Source organism: Anomaloglossus baeobatrachus, chromosome 1, assembly GCF_048569485.1.
Source record: "Anomaloglossus baeobatrachus isolate aAnoBae1 chromosome 1, aAnoBae1.hap1, whole genome shotgun sequence".
Taxonomy (NCBI): domain Eukaryota; kingdom Metazoa; phylum Chordata; class Amphibia; order Anura; family Aromobatidae; genus Anomaloglossus; species Anomaloglossus baeobatrachus.
In genome coordinates, this window is record NC_134353.1 from 109,539,431 (window position 1) to 109,558,105 (window position 18,675).

Sequence of the window (18,675 nt, forward strand, 5' to 3'; positions counted from 1 at the left end):
CAGTGCTGCTGGGTGTGTGCTGACAGATAAGCGCACGCGTCTGTCCAGTGACAATGTGGACAGACTAACGTTCATCAAAATGAACAAGTCATGGATCCACAAGGAATTTACTACCCCTGTGTCATCCTGGGGAGAGTAAATGCTTGTGGATTTGGAATGTGCTTGATGCAAATCAAAACATCCTGTTTGCAACTAGGGCACAAGTGCTGCCACTGATGGGGTGTCTGTGTGGCCCAATTTTTGGAAAAAAGGGAGACTCCGCTTGGAGTAACCCTTGCTTGCTGTGTTTTTTAAAAGGAGCCAAGATGAACAAGTCATGGTTCAGCAAAGACTTTATCTACCTACCCCGGTGTCATGCTGGGGATGGTTAATTATGGCGTATTTTTGAATGTGCTTGATGCAAATCTAGCTGTGAAGTGTACAACTGGGGCACAAATGCTGCCACTGAATGGGCGGGTGTGTGTGGGCCCCAATTTTTGGAAAAAAGGGAGACTCCGCTTGGAGTTACCTTGCAGTGTTTTACATGATTTTAGAAGGGCGTGCCATGCCTATATCTGTGTCTCCTCCTTTTTGTCCTTGTCCAGCTATTTTGTTTTCGCATGAGTATATGTCCTTGTCACTTTCCCATGTGTTTGTGTTGTGAGTTGTTTGTCACCTTTTGGACACGTTTGAGGGTGTTTTCTAGGTGTTTTTATGTGTTTGTGAATGCCTGCCATTGTTTCCTACGCGGTTAGAGTTCGGTTCGTTGAACCGAACTCGAACGGGACCTCCGTTCGACGAACCGAACTCGAGCCGAACCACGACCGGTTCGATCATCTCTACTAGTGGGACAATGCAGAAGTCCAACAGCCACGTTTAGGATGCCACTAAGTTCACTCAGTGTTTGCTAGTATAATGGCTTAGTAACAATGAGTTTGAGTGTGCAAAGGGCAGGAGGGTACAGTGGCAGGGTAGTGGGTCTGGGTAGAGGAAAGGAAGCCTGCCTTTCTATCCCTCCTAATGGGGAAATGCAGCGAGGAAATCCCTGACCTTAGCTACACAGATCCTGTCATCTTGTGTAGCTGTTAAACTCTGTTTTCACGGCCCTGACTGTCACCTATGGCTCTGACCCTGCCGGTATTAGCCCTTAAAAGGACTGATAGAAACTTCAATCCCTATTCTGTACAGCGCTGTGTATAGAGCGTACATAGCAGTATCAGAGATAGGAGCTGTGCCAGCGGTGACTGACACCAAGGACGCAGAAGGCAGATAATGGCGTGCTGGAGGAAAATGTCCGTTTTTATAATGCAGGGACATGTGACATGGACATCCTATTACACATGCCGTTGCTTCTCTGGCTAAAAGTCCACTTAGCTGTGTGTGTGTCTGGGATTGGCTAACATGCTGGCCCGCCCCACTACACGCGCGCGCTTAGGGAAGGAAGACAAGGAAAAAAAAAGAAAAAATGGCTTTCGCCATTATCCGTACAGCAGTGATCTGAATGCGCTGTTCCCGCACACTATACACTGAAATTTTATAATAGTGTGAGTCACAGAGTGACTTACACTATTACAGCGGAAAGCCAGCTAGGAATTAGCCGGTCTTTTTGCTGCTAGAACCGTTCTCGAACGTATCTAGAACTATCGAGCTTTAGCAAAAAGCTCGAGTTCTAGTTCGATCTAGAACAGCCCCCAAAATCACTCGAGCCGCGAACTGGAGAACCTCGAACCGCGAACCGCGCTCAACTCTACTTAAGAGTGTGTTAACGCTAAAGGGCTTTAACAAGGTCAAAAATACTTTGTATGATCTGCAAGGTTGTGAGATATGCTCTTCTGTGACCCACCATAGATTTTTTTTGGGGGTAGTGGCATTTAGGACTTCGGCTATGGGGTCCCATGATTTCTATGTATCCTCTGGGGTATATTATAAAAATACTTAACGCTTGTGTATAAAGTAAATTGAAAAAAATCTCAGTCTCACCAAACCTTTTGTGGTTAAGAAAGAGAAGAAAGAAAAGTGAAGAAGTAGCAAAAACAAAAAAAGTTAATAGAATGAAGAAAAAAAAAAGTCAAAAATATTGGAAGAGAATGAGAAAATGTACAAGTGTAAGGGTTGAAACAAGGGTCCTAGTGTCCTATAATAAATTTTTTAATGAGAAAATCTAGCAATCAGAAAAGGATATGCTGAAGCGTTTGGTGCTTTTTATTTCAATTGTCAAACATGTAATGTGTAGTGACAGTGACGTTTCGGTCAGATTTTGACCCTTATCAAACTTAAAAGACCAGAAAAAATACCTAAAAATAGGGAAGGGTTCACCTTGCCTATGCATAAAATTTAGAATATTGCGAGATCCTCTACAGAACTTGGGGAACTGGCAAATCCTATAACCACACAAAAACACCTACAGTATGATTGGTGTTGGCATAAATAAGCACATTTAACCGAAATGGTCAAGATGATTTGTACAAGCATTCACCTAGATCCCATTGACATTTTTTGATAATGGCGCTATATCACCATAGTGACTAAACACCCACAGGTATGTGAATAGGATGCTGCACAATCGGTTAAACAATTCAACATTAACCAGGGATTCAAAAATACCAAGATGTTAACCTGGTTATGTCTGATAGGGAACAATCTCACCCAATTGCTGGTGTCTTGTCTCCCAAAAATGGTCAGTAAGTCCTCATATTCGGTGTATCCACAGCAGACCTTCACCAAACAGGTCCTGGACCCCTTATGAACGGACTAACTGTCCTCTCCCAGAATCTTCTTCTCCCTTCTCCCAAGTTGGGAGAAGGGAGAAGGGAGAAGGAGATTCTGGGAGAGGACAGTTAGTCCGTTCATAAGGGGTCCAGGACCTGTTTGGTGAAGGTCTGCTGTGGATACGCCGAATATGAGGACTTACTGACCATTTTTGGGAGACAAGACACCAGCAATTGGGTGAGATTGTTCCCTATCAGACATAACCAGGTTAACAACTTGGTATTTTTGAATCCCTGGTTAATGTTGAATTGTTTAACCGATTGTGCAGCATCCTATTCACATACCTGTGGGTGTTTAGTCACTATGGTGATATAGCGCCATTATCAAAAAATGTCAATGGGATCTAGGTGAATGCTTGTACAAATCATCTTGACCATTTCGGTTAAATGTGCTTATTTATGCCAACACCAATCATACTGTAGGTGTTTTTGTGTGGTTATAGGATTTGCCAGTTCCCCAGGTTCTGTAGAGGATCTCGCAATATTCTGAATTTTATGCATAGGCAAGGTGAACCCTTCCCTATTTTTAGAGGAATTATTAAAAGTTATATTTTAGGTATTATTGCTGTAATTTCTGGTCTTTCTAATATATATACCATACCAGTGGCTGCATTATATATACACCTTATCAAACTTAAGGCTACTTTACACACTGCGATATCGGTCCCGATATCGCTAGTGTGGGTACCCGCCCCCATCTGTTGCGGGACACTGGCAAATCGCTGCCCGTGCCGCACAACATCGCCCAGAGCCGTCACACATACTTACCTGTCCGGCGACGTCGCTGTGACCGGCGAACCGCCTCCTTTCTAAGGGGGCGGTCCGTGCGGCGTCACAGCGACGTCACTGAAGCGTCACTGAACCGCCGCCCAATAGCAGCGGAGGGGCGGAGATGAGCGGGACGTAACATCCCGCCCACCTCCTTCCTTCTGTATAGCAGCCGGGAGGCAGGTAAGGAGAGCTTCCTCGTTCCTGCGGCGTCACACGCAGCGATGTGTGCTGCCGCAGGAACGAGGAACAACTTCGTTACTGCTGCAGTAATGATTTTTAAGAATGGACCCCCATGTCGCCGATTAGCGATTTTGCACGTTTTTGCAACGATGCAAAATTGCTTATCGGTGTCACACGCAACGGCATCGCTAATGCGGCCGGATGTGCGTCACAAATTCCGTGACCCCCAACGACTCCGCATTAGCGATGTCGCAGTGTGTAAAGCCCCCTTTAGGCTTGTTTCACACATCAGTGGTTCTGGTATGTATGTTACAGTTTTTATACATACCAGAAACAAGGACATATGCAGCCCCATTATAATCAATGGGAGTGCGCACACATCAGTGATTTTTCACTGACCGTGTCTCCGTGCAGCATACATGCATGTTCGTGTGCGCCACACAGACACGTGTACGTTGTTTTGTAGCATCACTGATATCCCATGGACCACACTATTGTGTGATCCGTGAAACATGTACCAGAAAAACACAGAGACATTGAAAATAAAAAGCTTTTTAAACTCACCTTCTCCAGCGATGTGGTGTTCGGCAGCTGCTCGCTGCTTCTTCCTGGCTGGCTCATTACTGTCATGCATATTCAGTTATGCAGCCAGAGCTGACCCGGAAGTAGCTGCAGAGGGGAGAGACACAGCGGCCAGATGCAGCAGAGCTGAAGAGTTCAGCACCACGGACAGCAGGAACGGGACAGGTGAGTTTATCTCCACGTGCAGTCACGGATGACGGATTGCACATAGACAACCCACATGTGCCGTGAATCATGGAACACGGAGGAACATATGCATTTTTAACATGTCAGTGAAAAACGTCTGTTTTTCACTGATGTGTGAAACAGGCCTTACACAGAGTTATTGGTTAAGTGATGTTTTAGGAAATACATACAGTGCTGTCTGATAATGCAAAAATGTCATAAGGGGGAGACACCAAATACTTCACCAGATTTTTTCATTAAATATTCTAAGGATTGGGACCCTCTCCCGTCATCTATACTTGGTAGTGCTATATTTTTTCCTTAAGGCCACGTCTTACTAAGCAACATCGATAGCAACATCGCTTCTGAGGCACGACTTTTGTGACGTAACAGCGATGTTGCTAGCGATGTTGCGGTGTGTGACATCCAGCAACAACCTGGCCCCTGCTGTGAGGTCGCTGGTTGTTGCTGAATGTCCTGGACCATTTTTTAGTTGTTGCTCTCCCGCTGTGAAGCACACATCGCTGTGTGTGACAGCGAGACAGCAACAACTGAATGTGCAGGGAGCCGGCTTCTGTGGATGCTGGTAACCAATGTAAATATCGGGTAACCAAGTAGCCCTTTCCTTGGTTACCCGATATTTACCTTCGTTACCAACGTCCGCCGCTCTCACGCTGCCAGTGCCGGCTCCCTGCTTCCTGCACGCGTAGCTGGAGTGCAGATCGGGTAATTAACCCGATGTGTACTCTGGCTAGGAGTGCAGGGAGCCAGCGCTAAGCGGTGTGCGCTGGTAACCAAGGTAAATATCGGGTTGGTTACCTGATATTTACCTTAGTTACCAAGCGCAGCATTGCTTCCACGCGTCACTGCTGGCTGGGGGCTGGTCACTGGTTGCTGGGGAGATCTGCCTGTGTGACAGCTCACCAGCAACCCGTGTAGCGATGCTCCAGCGATCCCTGCCAGGTCAGGTTGCTGGTGGGATCGCTGGAGCGTCACTTAGTGTGACAGTACCTTTATTATACCTTTAATAAATTATATTAGTCTGTTTAACAATACAGTAGAGAATGATCATTGAACATGGTAATAGTTGTGTAAATCTCATAAGGCTTATTGTGACAGCCAATATATTTTACTGAACAATAAATCAAAAATAAGGAAGATGGAATGGTAACAAAACCAAAGCCGTTTTATTTTAGGTTATCAATCAGAAACTTTGTTTTTACCTTGTGTTCAATTCTATTCCTTCACTGAGGTCACTCGTACTAGAAAATGAATAGGCATCACCGGGGGATTCCTTGAAAACATTATATTTAAACATTATAATTATACATTACTTAGGTTTATTTTGTTCTTTATTGCTCATAAAGCCAAGAAATAAAATTAATATGATTGATATTTGCTGCCAATTCCCATCCACAAAATCAAGCATATTCATTTATTACAAAGATGATATAGAAATACTGCAGAGAAAAAAGCTGAAAGTCTGCATCTCTACAACATGACAGGACATTAGTGAGTTCTGCAAATTTTAAAAATGGCTGTCCAAAGTAGAAAAACTCTTTAATATGCTTGAAAAATCAATATTAATCAAAAGGATTTTTGTCCTTCGTTAATTTTTCCTATGTATAAGTAATGCTTTAATCTCTTCGACATCCAGCACCTTAAGTTTTTCAATATAGCCATATCAGAGCTTGTTTTTTCTGGGACAAGATGTACTTTTGAAATGACACTATTCGTTCTCCCACATATTGTACTGGAAATTGGTTTTTTCACCACACGGCGATTTTCCATTTTTGTGTTTTAGTTGTTTCTACCCTTTATTCCAAGTGCCATAACTTTATGTTTCTGTCAATATAGCAATATGAGAGCTTGATTTTTTGTGGGACAAGTTGTACTTTTGAATGACACCATTCATTTTGCCATATATTGTACTGGGAAATTAGTATTTTTACCACACGGCAATTTTCCGTCTTTGTGCTTTTGTTTTTTCCTCCCTTTCTTCCCAGAGCCAAAACATTTTTTTATTTTTCTGTTAATATAGAAATATGAGGGCTTGTTCTTTGCGGGACAGGTTGTATTCTTGAATGACACCATTTACTGTGCCTCATATTGTACTGGAATATGAATTTTTTTTTCCAAAAAAGTGTAATTGCACTAATAATTTTTGGATTTTTAATGTACCTTGTTCAATATATGATGAAACTGACCTGGCAATATGATTGTAAATATCATAGATTTACAGTATAACTTGTATTTAGGTGGTGTAAATAAATTCTGAAACGTCAAAAAGCAAAATTACTTTTTTCCGTCATTTTCCAAGAACCATAACATTCTCATTTTGCGGGATCTGGTGCTGTGTGATTGCCTATTTTTTCCTGTACTAAGCTAACATTTTTAATTTTTGGGTAGATGAGATATTTTGATCATCTCTTATTGTATTTTATTACAATATTTCGATGACCAAAAAAAAAAAGTAATTCTGGCGGTTTCATTTTTTTTTCTTGTCACTCCCTTTACTGATCAGATTAATTTATTATAGATTTTGATAGATCTACCAATAGGTTATGGTTTTATTTACAATGAAGCAAAAGGAGGTGATTTGAACTTTGATGTTTCTTTATATTTTTTCATATTTAAAAAAACCTTTATTTTTATACTTTTTATTGATTTTACTAATCTTCTTACTGGACTTGAAGCTCATACACTGATAGCTTCTGTTGTACAGCTTCAGCACTGCTCTGAACAGTAGAAATGCTGCTCTCCTCTAAATGCCAGAGGTAAGCCAACATTCACAGAAACTGCGTAATGAATGTGCTAGGTGTCATCAGATGACCTCTAGATGTCATTACAACCCATCAGTGCCCGGCGGGGAATGACGCACTCAACTGGCACGAATTAAAGAGAGCTCACATCCTTCCCCGCACATGTCAGCTGATCTGATCAGACAATATGGGCAGCTAATAGGTGCAGGTGTATTGGAGATGCACCGGCACCTTTTAACCAGTTAAATCCTGTTAATTTTTGACAGTGGGATTCTACTGGTTAAAAGATGTGAGTGGATCTATGATCCACCCGCGCCTGTTAACTGAACATGTTGGCTGATCAGATCAGCTGACATGTGCAGGGAAAGATATGAGCCTGTATTAAGAGGACAGACACGACCATGGATTTACTGGTAAGTCCAAGGTGGTGAAGGGGGTATAGTATTAAACTAAGCATTAAGGCGTACACAAAACTTGGGCCAGTGAGGGGCATACATAATACTATAATCAGAGAGGGTATACATAATACTGGGGCAAGTGGGGAGTGCATACACAATACTAAGGCCAGTCGGGGTGCATATACTATCCTGGGGCTGCTAGGAGCACATAAAAGGCAGACCTGGGGGATTCTGCGGGTCCGCTCTTCATCTGTAGGGAGGCAGTGTATCATGTGCTAGCTCCACCCATAGATGAAACTCAGTCTGCAATGCATGTGCATGCAGCGTTCAGCCTTAAATGCCACGAGCGTGTGCTCGGCAGCTGTAAGGGCATGTGCGCACGTGTGCGTATTGCATGCATCTACGCTGCAAATGCAACGGCTCGATCTAAGAGGGCACATATACAGAAATGTATATGCAAAAGTGTGTATGTGCCTGTGATCAGGCATATAAAGAAACATGTGCCCTCTCAGAAAAGCATATGAGACATGTCAGGGTGAGAACCAGAAACAAGTAGCACAATAACTGCTTAATGGCTGTGGGGCCATGCCGATCTATTGTTCTCGAGGGATACTATTTTGTTATCCACTCGGCGCATTAACTATGGGCAAATTATTGTATTTAAGAATTTTCAGCATGTACATGCGCACGAGCCCTAAAGGGCCGGCAAAAAAAACACAGTGAAGTAGTCAGCCCAAGTACTGCAATACTCTGGAATCTGTCGGGGAGCCTCAGAAAAGGAGGAGATCTACCAACAGTATGTGGGTCTTCCGGACTGTCCAGGGCCCCGGCACTTGCCCAGGTGCGCTTGGTTTTGACTCCGGCTCTGTGTGTTGCTACCATCAATTTTTAAATTCGTTTTTCGTATGAAATAGAAACGTTTTCAGTGTTCACCTTATGATCTGTGTTCTATGTGCTGTTGTGAATAAAATATGGCTACAAAGGATAGATTTCCAAATCGTGCTTTTTGTCTTCTTTACATTTTGCACAGCATCTCTACTTTCTTGGAATCAGGGTTGTATATCAACTATATTTACAATATATTATGAGATGTGGCAAAGAAAGTATTTAGCCATAGGACATGGGTGCTCCTGAAAAGAACCTGAAGGTTACTTAGTTGTCAGGATATCAAGAAAAGAGGCAAAAAAACCCCCAAAACATTGAAATCTGTGGACTAGGAAAATGGGATCTTAGTTTTTTTATTGTATAAGTATTTTCCCATACTTTCACTTTAAACAATAAACTTTAAAAATAAAATGATTTATTTTTATCATGTAATTTCCTTTTTAATAGAATTATTTTGTTTTCCTATTTTTCCTAGATTTTGCCTCCAATCTGTAGCAATTTTAATTACATACATTAGTTTGTAATTACATTTTATACAGCAGAAATGTATTGTTTGCAAGGATTCTATTATTGTAGCTCATTTGCATTGACGTATACGATTTCACATACCTTTGTGTTCTCTGAATGTCTGAAAAAGAATGTCTCTTCGTATGGTGAGATCGGAGGAACGTATCCTTCCCCAGATTGTTCTGCATTAATTAAGTGAAATAAACAGTCACGCTCATGGTACATTTAATGTCGCTGAATATTTACAGACTAAACAAGAATAGCATAATAATTCCCAATATCTTTTATGATGGTGAAACCAATGTTAACCCTACCGGGAACCTCTTCTCTTCTTTCTCATTAAGGAAACTTGTATTCATAATCTCAACTATTTCTATCTTCTGGTTGAGGTTTGTTAACAGTTTTGCCTCTTATTGTAGAGAATATTTAAATTAGTATATCAACTTTATAAAAAGGTAAAAAACTCTAATCTTCCAGGCAGCGTTCAGGTTTCAGTCATCAGAAAGGCGCTGGCGCAGGTTCAGTCTCCGCTCTGTGTATTGAGATTAGCAGCTACAACCTGTCCCATGCACTGACAGCTGGACCCAATGCAGTTGCATGTTAGTCGGTGTGGGGGATGTGGTTACAGCCATCTCTCACTATATGGCTGAATCTATGCCGCTGCTGCCCCGATTACTGAGAACCGAACACTGCCGACAGGAATAAAGTTAATTTCTTATTTTTTAAGTGCAATTCCACAAAAGTTTTTGTTTTGTTTTCTTTTTTTTTATTTACCATGTTCACTATTTGGTTAAGCTGCCGTTCGTAGATATTAAACATGTATAGTTTTACATATATCTAAGGAGTGAAAAAAATTCTGAAGTTTGTAAAAAAAAAAAAAGAAAAAAAGAAAAAAAAAAAAAAGCTCTTTTGTCGCCATTTTTAGAAACCCGCACTGTTCTCATTTTTTCGGGATCTGGGGTCAACGATTGCTTATTTTTTGTGTCTTGAGTCAACATTTTTAAAATCATACCATTTTTGGATAGATGCGATGATTTGATCGCCTAGAATTTCATTTTAATGCGATGTTGCGGCGACCAAAAAAAAATGTAATTCTGGGATTTTTTTGTTACACTGTGCCATTTACCGATCATATAAATTAATTTCATATTGTGATAGATCGCTCATTTCTGAATGTGGCTATACCAAACGTTTATTTTTATGATTATTATTATTGTTTTATTTTCAATGGGGCCAAAAGGGGTGATTTGAACTTCTAAGGGGGACTTTTCTTTCCTCGCTTTTATTTATTTTTTTTTTAAACATGTTTTAATGATTTTCCTAGTCCTTATAGGGGACTTTATTCCTGTACAGTCTGTTCACTTCTCCCATTATACAGTCGAATCGCTCTGATCAGGAGAAATGCTGTAGTGCTGTGACTGTCGGCGCATCATATTCTTGCACCAAATCAGCATCTCCTGGCAAAAACTCTCATCACTATCGCATCAAAACTTCATCTGGTTTTGATGCACTTGTTTTCCAGAAAATGCAGATTTGGTGCAGGAATATGGTCTATAAATGTCAACACCAAATCTGCATCTCTTTGCCAAAAACTATGATTTTCTGTCAGGAGATGCAGGTCTGAACTCAGTAACCTTACCTGAGGTGAGGTCACTGACTTTAATGAGGTCACTTGAGGCCAGTTTACCTGCAGTCAAAGCTAGGGTACCATGGAAACCTCCAGCTGTGACTGCAAATAAACTGAGTGATGACTGCAGCTCAGTCTCTGCCTGAAGCCCACAGCATGCAGTCATGTTCTGTGTCTGTTCTTAGCAGAGATGGAATTTTGTGTTATCTCATAAGGATTACATTGGAACTGGGTGTTTTTGGGATTGTTAAAGGGAGAAAGAGTGTGGTTGTTTTGTATTTTATTTCAAATAAAGGATTTTTTCTGTATTTTGTGTTTTATTTCTTTTCACTTACAGAATAATAATGATGGGGGATTTCATAGATGCCTCCCGTTACAATTCTAGGGCTTAGTGGCAGCTGTAAGCTGTCATTAACCCCATGTTACCTCAATTGCCACCTCACCAGGGCAACCAAGATGAGCCATGTAAAGTTTAGAGATTGACACATCTAATCCTGGGCATGGGGGACCGTAAGCCGATTTTTAAAATTATTTAGTGAAATAATTAAGATAGCCTCTTATTTTGATAAATACTAAAGATAAGCACATGGCTGAGGACTGCAGCCTGTAGCCATATGCTTTATCTGGTTGTCATAATATAGGGGGACCCTATGTCAATTTATTTATTTATTTATATTAACATCACAATAGGGACACACTGTGCCTGTGATTGCAAGCAGTCAGACACGCTGTCACAGGGTGGGAGCACTGTCTGACTGAAACTAGAGACACCTGAACTGCCGGTGGGTGGGATAAGCAGTTAATATGTACGAGTGGTAATGACTAGCCCCGGAAGTAGTATGAGCTGCCTTTGAAGTAGTTATAGGTGCGTGGGAGACAGTAAGTACAATGTACCTGCTTTTCCCTTTTTTCTTTATTTTTCCTTGATCTGTGATTTCTTTTGTCCTTTTAAGTGAATTGCTCATATTTTAACCCACCACGAATTAGTTATGCAGAAAAGTATCTCAAATGGAGAAAAGTAAAATAACTAGTTGTCAATTTAGTTATAAAATTCTAGTTTTCTGCATCAAAATATCTTTCTGCATCGTAGCATTTGCGTCAACTTAAAACGTACCATATCTATTATAGAATAGTAACTTAGTAACTCACCATTTTGTAAATTTTGGGTAGGTTTTTCTCCAGTATATGGGTCTTTTTTTCTAGTTCCTTTTCGATTGCTTAAAAAGGAATAAAATGTATCACTAAAATACAGTTTAACACTAGGTTTTACTTTCAGAGGACGGAGGTAGCTTTAAAATGGAATTTATATAAAACAAGCAAGGACAAGCATGACATTAACAGTCTATTAAAGATGAGCAAATCAATCCGCAGGATCTATGACGAGAGCCCAGAAAATGGTATCTTACCCATCAGCATCACCGGTGCTTTCTTTGATTAGCCAGTCTGTCACTGTTGCAAAATGATGCACATGAAGAGTGATGCGAAGGCGGTTTTTCATGGGAGAGGTTGTGTTTCCTAATGCCCCGGCATGCTATATGAAAGATATGGTACTTGTTGGGTATGTGCACTTGTGTTATGTGGACCCATGCAGGCTGCACATTGATGATGGCCAGCCAGTAACAGATGAAGACTCATTTCAACAGGGAGACCATCAGTTTGGTTGAAAGGACAAATCTTTACTAAATAGTTCCTCAACAACTTTATACATAAGATAGCAGGCACATCACTTACAGCAGATTTGAGCAATGCTGAGTATGTTTACACACACTTTCAGTTCCATCTGGATTGTTCCTGTCATTGCAACACAACCCAGCCTAGCAATACAGTCCAGCCTGTGACAGTCATTTGCCCTTCCGTGGCTCCATGTCTGAGGAGGAGGTAAGGAGATTTTCCCAAAATAACCAGTGTCAAGCCTTGAACTATAAGACGCTTATGGAGACTGGGAAAGTCAACTTATCTCACGCAATAGTCTGTCTCGACCTAGTACTTTCAGCTGTATGGTACATGGAACTTGGCTTCTAGAGTTCTGGCCTTCAGACCCTTATGCCTTAGGGCTACACTGTTGAAAGGTCAGTCTCTTGTCATAACGCGGTCCCACATTCTGTGTCTCAGTAGATTCTTCAGGACACGCCATCTTAAATTCAGCCTCCTTTCTCATTCCCTTAACACAAGTCACCCACTATGACCCACATGCTGCCTGGTTGATATACAGACTATAGGTCTGATTGTCACCCACTGGATTCTAACTAATGTTCTAAGAGGGAACCATCACTTTCCATGTAATAATAATTATTCACTTACAGTGCTGTGAAAGTGTTTGACTGACCCCTTCCAGATTTCTTATTCTTTTGCATGTTTGTCAAACAGCAATTTCAGATCACCAAACATATTTAAATATTAGACAAATATAACGCAAGTAAATACAAAATGCAGTTTATAAATGAAGGTCTGTATTAAGGCAAAAAGAAATCCAAACCTGTAGGCTTGTGTGTAAAAAAAAAAAAAAAAATTTTTTGGAGGGGGAGCAATTACCTGTGGTTTATCACATTCATTTCCCTAGCCACACCCAGGGCTGATTACTGATATACCTGTTCTCTATCAGGAAATCATTTAAATAGGACCTGCCTGACAAAGGAGCAATTGAGAAACAAAGAAATTGAGATCTAGTAGTCTGGAAAAGGTTATAAAGCCATTTCTTAAGCTTTGGGACTCCAGTAAACCACAGTGAGAGCCATTATTTACAATTGGTGAAAACTTGGAACAGTGGTGAACCTTCCCAGAAGTGGCCGGCCAACCAAACGTACCCCAAGAGTGCAATGACAACTTATGAAAGAGGTTATAAAAGACCTGACAACCACATCCAAAAAACTACAAGCCTCACTTGCCTAAGTTAAGGTCAGTGTTTATGACTCCACCGTTAGAAAGAGACTAGGCAAAAGTGGCCTGCATAGATGAGTTCCAAGACAAAAACTACTGGTGAGCAAAAAGAACATAAAGGCTTATCAGTTTTGCCAAAAATCATCTTAATGAGTCCCAAGAATTTTGGGAGAATACTCTGTGGACTGACAAGACAAAAGTTGAACTTTTTGGAAAGTGTATGTCCCATTAAATCTGGCGTAGAAGTAACAAAGTATTTCAGAAAAGGAACATCATACCAACAGTAAAACATGGTAGTGGTAGTGGGATAATATGGGACAGTTTTGCTGCTTCAGGACCTGGAAGACTTGCTGTAGTAAAGGATACCATGAAATCTGCTGTCTACCAAACACAAACACACCAGCAAGTCCACCTTTGAATATCTTAAGAAAAACAAATTTAAGAGACTTTGAAGTAGATTAGTCAAAGTACTGACCTTAATCAACTAAGATGCTGTGGCATGGCCTTAAAAAAGGTGGTTCATGCTCAGAAGCCTCCCAATATGGCCAGATAATAACCATTCTACAAAGATGGGTGGGCCAAAATTCCTAAAGAGCGTTGTAAAAGACTCATTGACAGTTATCGCAAACACTTGATTGCAGTTGTTGCTGCTTAGGGGTGGCCCAACAAGTTATTAGGTTTAGGGGGCAATCACTTTTTCATACAGGACCCTGTAGGTTTGGATTTATTTTTCTCTTAATAATAAAGACCTTCATTTGTAAACTGCATTTTGTGTTCACTTTTGTTAATCTTTGTCTAATATTTAAATTTGCTTGGTAATCAGAAAAAAGTAAGTGCAACAAACATGCAAAAGATTAAGAAATCAGGAAGGGGCAAACACTATTTCACCCAATTGAATATAGTGTCATCAATTCCATACCACTTTACATACATCAGCAATACTGTCCCCATTGGGGCTCCCAATCTAAACTCCCTATCAGTATATCTTTGGCATGTGGAAACCAGAGAATCCAGAGGAAACCCACGCAAACATGGAGAAAACAAAAACTCCTTGCAAATGTTTTCCTTGGTGGGATTTGAACTCAGGACTCCAGCTTTGGACTGCAGTGCTAACCACTGAGCCACCATTCCTATAAGCTAAGCCTTCCCATTTAGGGCTAGTCCCAACTCTTAATTGTTTCCTACCCTACAGTCTGGTAACCACGAATAGAGTTTCACTGTATATTACACAGTACATTACAATTCCCACATTACATTATTTGCATTATCCTTAGACACACAAGACATCATGACAGGCTAATTAAAAAAAGAGCAATACATGCCAGCAGTTAGGACGAGGCTCACAGTACTCCATGTCCTGCAGACACGGAATACTTATCTGCTGTTATGTGATGTTCAGCTTTGCACACACCTACTGGCACGACGTTGTCGGACTCTGTTTACACCACAGAATATGGTAAGCAACCTAAGGCTTCTGTATTGTTTAGCCACAGCCAGGCGTCGGCTGGTTTAGGTTCACTAGTATTCAGCTTGGCAGGAGTTAGGTTCTGATCACCAGTCTGCAGGAATTAAGTGCTCAGGTTGCTAAATGCCTCATCCAGCTGCCTCCTCCCTATTTAACTTCAATGCTGGAGAGTAGAAGAGGTTGACGCCACACTATCACCAAAGGATGATAAAAAAAATTGTTGATTTCATGAAAAATTTTATTCCATAGATCTACGCGTTTCGAGGTGAGGACCTCTTCTTCAGGACCACAAAAATAAACAAACACTCTTTTTTCTGATTTTTGTGGTCCTGAAGAACACTTTGAAATGCATAGACCTATGGAATAAAATATTCTTTCATTAAATCAACAATTTTTCTTATCATCCTTTGGTAACAGTGTGGCGTTAACCCCTTCTACTTTCCAGCATTGAAGATATCCACACGTGAGGCTGCGGCAGCCGCCTATTATCTGTGTGCTGTTTGTGTTGGTTGTGACTTTCACAACCACGTTGAGTGTACAGTAAACTTTTATTTTAATATCTGGTAATACTATTTTGTGCTCCCTTTTAGTTTTACTCCGCCCTATTTAAAGCACGGTTTCCTTCATGTTTGTGCCGATAATAGTTTCAGCTTTAGCTCCAGCAATCCCAGTCTTCATAAGTTTCCTGTTTATGGTGATCTGTGCGGTGCTTCGGAGTGGTGTGAGCATTCCCCTGTTGTGCATTACTTTGACCCCTTTTTTCCCCAATATAGATATTGTCGCTCCTGTGTGTTATGTATGAGTTTCTGTTCTCCCTTGTCCCTGTCATTTAGTGGGGTTTTGTATTTGTGATTTCCGGCCCACCCCTAGAGTATGGGAGAGTGGGAGTAAGATCAAGGCTTAGACAGGAGTTAGCATCACGCTGGGGGCTCGGACCTGGTTACCATCAAGCCTACCTCTGAGATAACAGACAGCGCAGTGACTCTAGTCTGAGTACCAGCCAAGGGTCACCTGTCACATCATTACATATCCCGTGATACCCCGTGACATCTGCCTTCTGGACCCGGGTTACACAAATGGATTCACTCATCTCTAGCATATACATATTTAACTTAAATGGGATTGGCCAAAAAACTATTGTGTTCAAGAAACTCCTAACAGCCCTTTGATAGCAGAAATTGAACTCTTAGCATGGCTTGTTTCGTTCCTCCTATTGAAGAAAATATGTACATGCGGTGCAGATAGGTGTGCATGTTTTTGCAAAAGTCAAGAGAGACAGATATGTAATATTTAAGATATATGACCATAGTTAAAATGGTGTTCAGTGGGGCTGTCACACATCTTTTCTACCCTGGTCATTACCGGAATCATTAGTTCTCATAGATTATTCTGTTTAGGACATCTGCTCAAATTGCTCTGACACAAGGCCTGAAAATCTCTCCTTTGACAAAAGAGGCAATGAACTTAGCTACAAGAGATGAGTAAACCTGTTCAAGTGTCTTCAAATTGTTATGGGTAAAGACTAAAGAACTGTTTGTTATTTTTTCTCAATTCGCTTTAGAAGGCCATGAAAATAATCATTTTCTGTAATATAGTATAGGGAATTATAAGGCATAAGAGAAAATGGATTCTGGAAATATGAATTGCAGAGTAAAATTGCGGCAGGATTTTAGATAGGAGTTGTTTAACAGAAAACACCATGAGGAGTTGGGTAAAAAAAAAAAAAAACAAAAAAAAAAAAACAAAAAAAAAAATTGAACAATAAGACATTTCTACTTTTTTGAATTCATATATAAAAGGTGTACAGTCATGGCGAAAGTTTTGGCACCCTTGAAGTTGTTTAAAAAAAAAATTAAAATAAATAAATAGTATTGCAAAGTGTGATGGTGGCATATGGTATACTGTGTATCATGCTGTGTAGGTTTGTATTTTATGCTTGGTTCACTGTCTATTATTTGTATTGCTTGTGTGTACATTGTATTGTCTGTAGGTAATTACCCCCTATAGTGTTCCTGTCCCTAAGTCTGGGGGAGGGGGTCTGGAATCCACCTACTGTAAACTTTCTGCTTACCTGGGGGATTTGTCAGTCTGTTTGAGAGTTGAAGAGAGAAGGATGAAAATTGATCCTTTGCGTAGAGGCTGACACCCCAGACAAACTGAGACACCCTGATTTGCCTGGAAAAGGACTGCTGGAGGATTTTGACTCATCCCCTGGACATTTATGCCAGTATTGGAATATTTTACCCTTTGTGTGGTGGATTATTTGATGGACATTCTGGATTGCATGGAATAAATTTGCTTTGGATTGCTCACTCATCTCTCGCTCGGCTGATTGTGTGAAATGGGAAAAGGACCCCATCACACAAAGTTTCACTTTCCTAGCTTTTTATATTGAAGGTAGTCTTAAATAAATTGACTTCAACTTTTAACCTAACATGTTATTCTAGTGGAAGACAAAACCTCCAGAAAATTATTGCAACTATACATGTTTGGTTATACATGTTTTTTTCCTTTGTGTGTATTAGAATAGCACAAACCCCCCCAGAAAATTAATGTAAATTAGACATAATTTCACACAAAACACTAAAAATGGGCCGGACAAAATTGTTGGCACCCTTCGAAAATTGTGGATAAACAACTTTGCTTCAAGAATGTGATGCTCGTTCAAACTCACCCGTGGCAAGGAAGAGGTGTGGCAAATATTCTTTTTCTGCAAAAAATTTCAAGGATGCCAACACCTTTGGACAAGAGTGTATTTTATGATCTTAAGTCACTAAAAGGAAATAATATTGTAGATAGATAGATACACACAAAAGCAAAGGCAGCACGCCAGATTTTCCAGGTGCAGAAATGGACTTTATAGAGCCGAGTGGTAACATTTTAGTTCATCAGAAAATCTGTCAAGCCTTTATAAAGCTTCTGAAGAACTGAAACGTTGCCGCCGAGCTCAATAAGGTCCATTTTTGCACCTGAAAAATCTGGAGTGTTGCCTTTGCTTTTTTATGGATCTAGATTTTACAACTTTTGGATGGTTGGGTGAGGCTTGATAAAAAAAAAAAAAAAAAAAAAAGGCAACAAAAAGAGGGATAAAATCTGCTTTTTTTTAATTTAGATATCAGTGTAGGGACCCAGAAGCATGAGGACCCGTGACGTGGGTTGTGGGCAACCGTATTCTGGCCAGAATACCAACCAATACCTCATTTATATTTTATATATGTTTTTTGTGCATAACATTTTATACAGGATGCAGCCAGGCCCCTTAATGTTAGGCCTTGTGTACTGAAGTCCCCATCCCTGTATAGTGCACTTAGATATTACTGGGCAGCCCGCCTGGTCGAATAGTATGGACGTGACCAGGGCCAGCTCCAAGTTTTGTGGGCCCTGGGCAGAAAAGTCTCACTAAGCACCATCCACATGCAGACACGCAAATACACACATACGTACACATACAGGCATGCGTACATATACATATTTGAAGACAAACTCAGAAAAATACTTATAAACAGACAAATCTATACAGAGTCATTTACAGTGACATACATAGATACACATCATACATGCATACAGACACATTCCCATTTGTCTCCATCAGCTACTCTTGGGCATGTTGCTGTGCTGCATGATGGCCGTCACTAACAGACATGGCCGAACACAGTGCACACTGACACTGCTGTATATACATCACAGGTGGGGCTGGGGGCTACAATAT

General features: G+C 40.7%; 1 protein-coding gene across 1 annotated transcript in view; it reads right to left on the reverse strand.

Moving 5' to 3' along the window:
- Positions 1-18,675, reverse strand: part of ARAP2 (ArfGAP with RhoGAP domain, ankyrin repeat and PH domain 2) — a 494,936-nt gene that overhangs the window by 430,092 nt on the left and 46,169 nt on the right. Inside the window, exons 3-5 of the mRNA XM_075346952.1 lie at positions 11,774-11,841; positions 9,100-9,179; positions 5,669-5,739 (exon numbers count right to left, since the gene is read on the reverse strand). Of these exons, the coding sequence (XP_075203067.1) occupies positions 5,669-5,739; positions 9,100-9,179; positions 11,774-11,841 (219 nt within the window). The remainder of the gene's footprint in view (positions 1-5,668; positions 5,740-9,099; positions 9,180-11,773; positions 11,842-18,675) is intronic.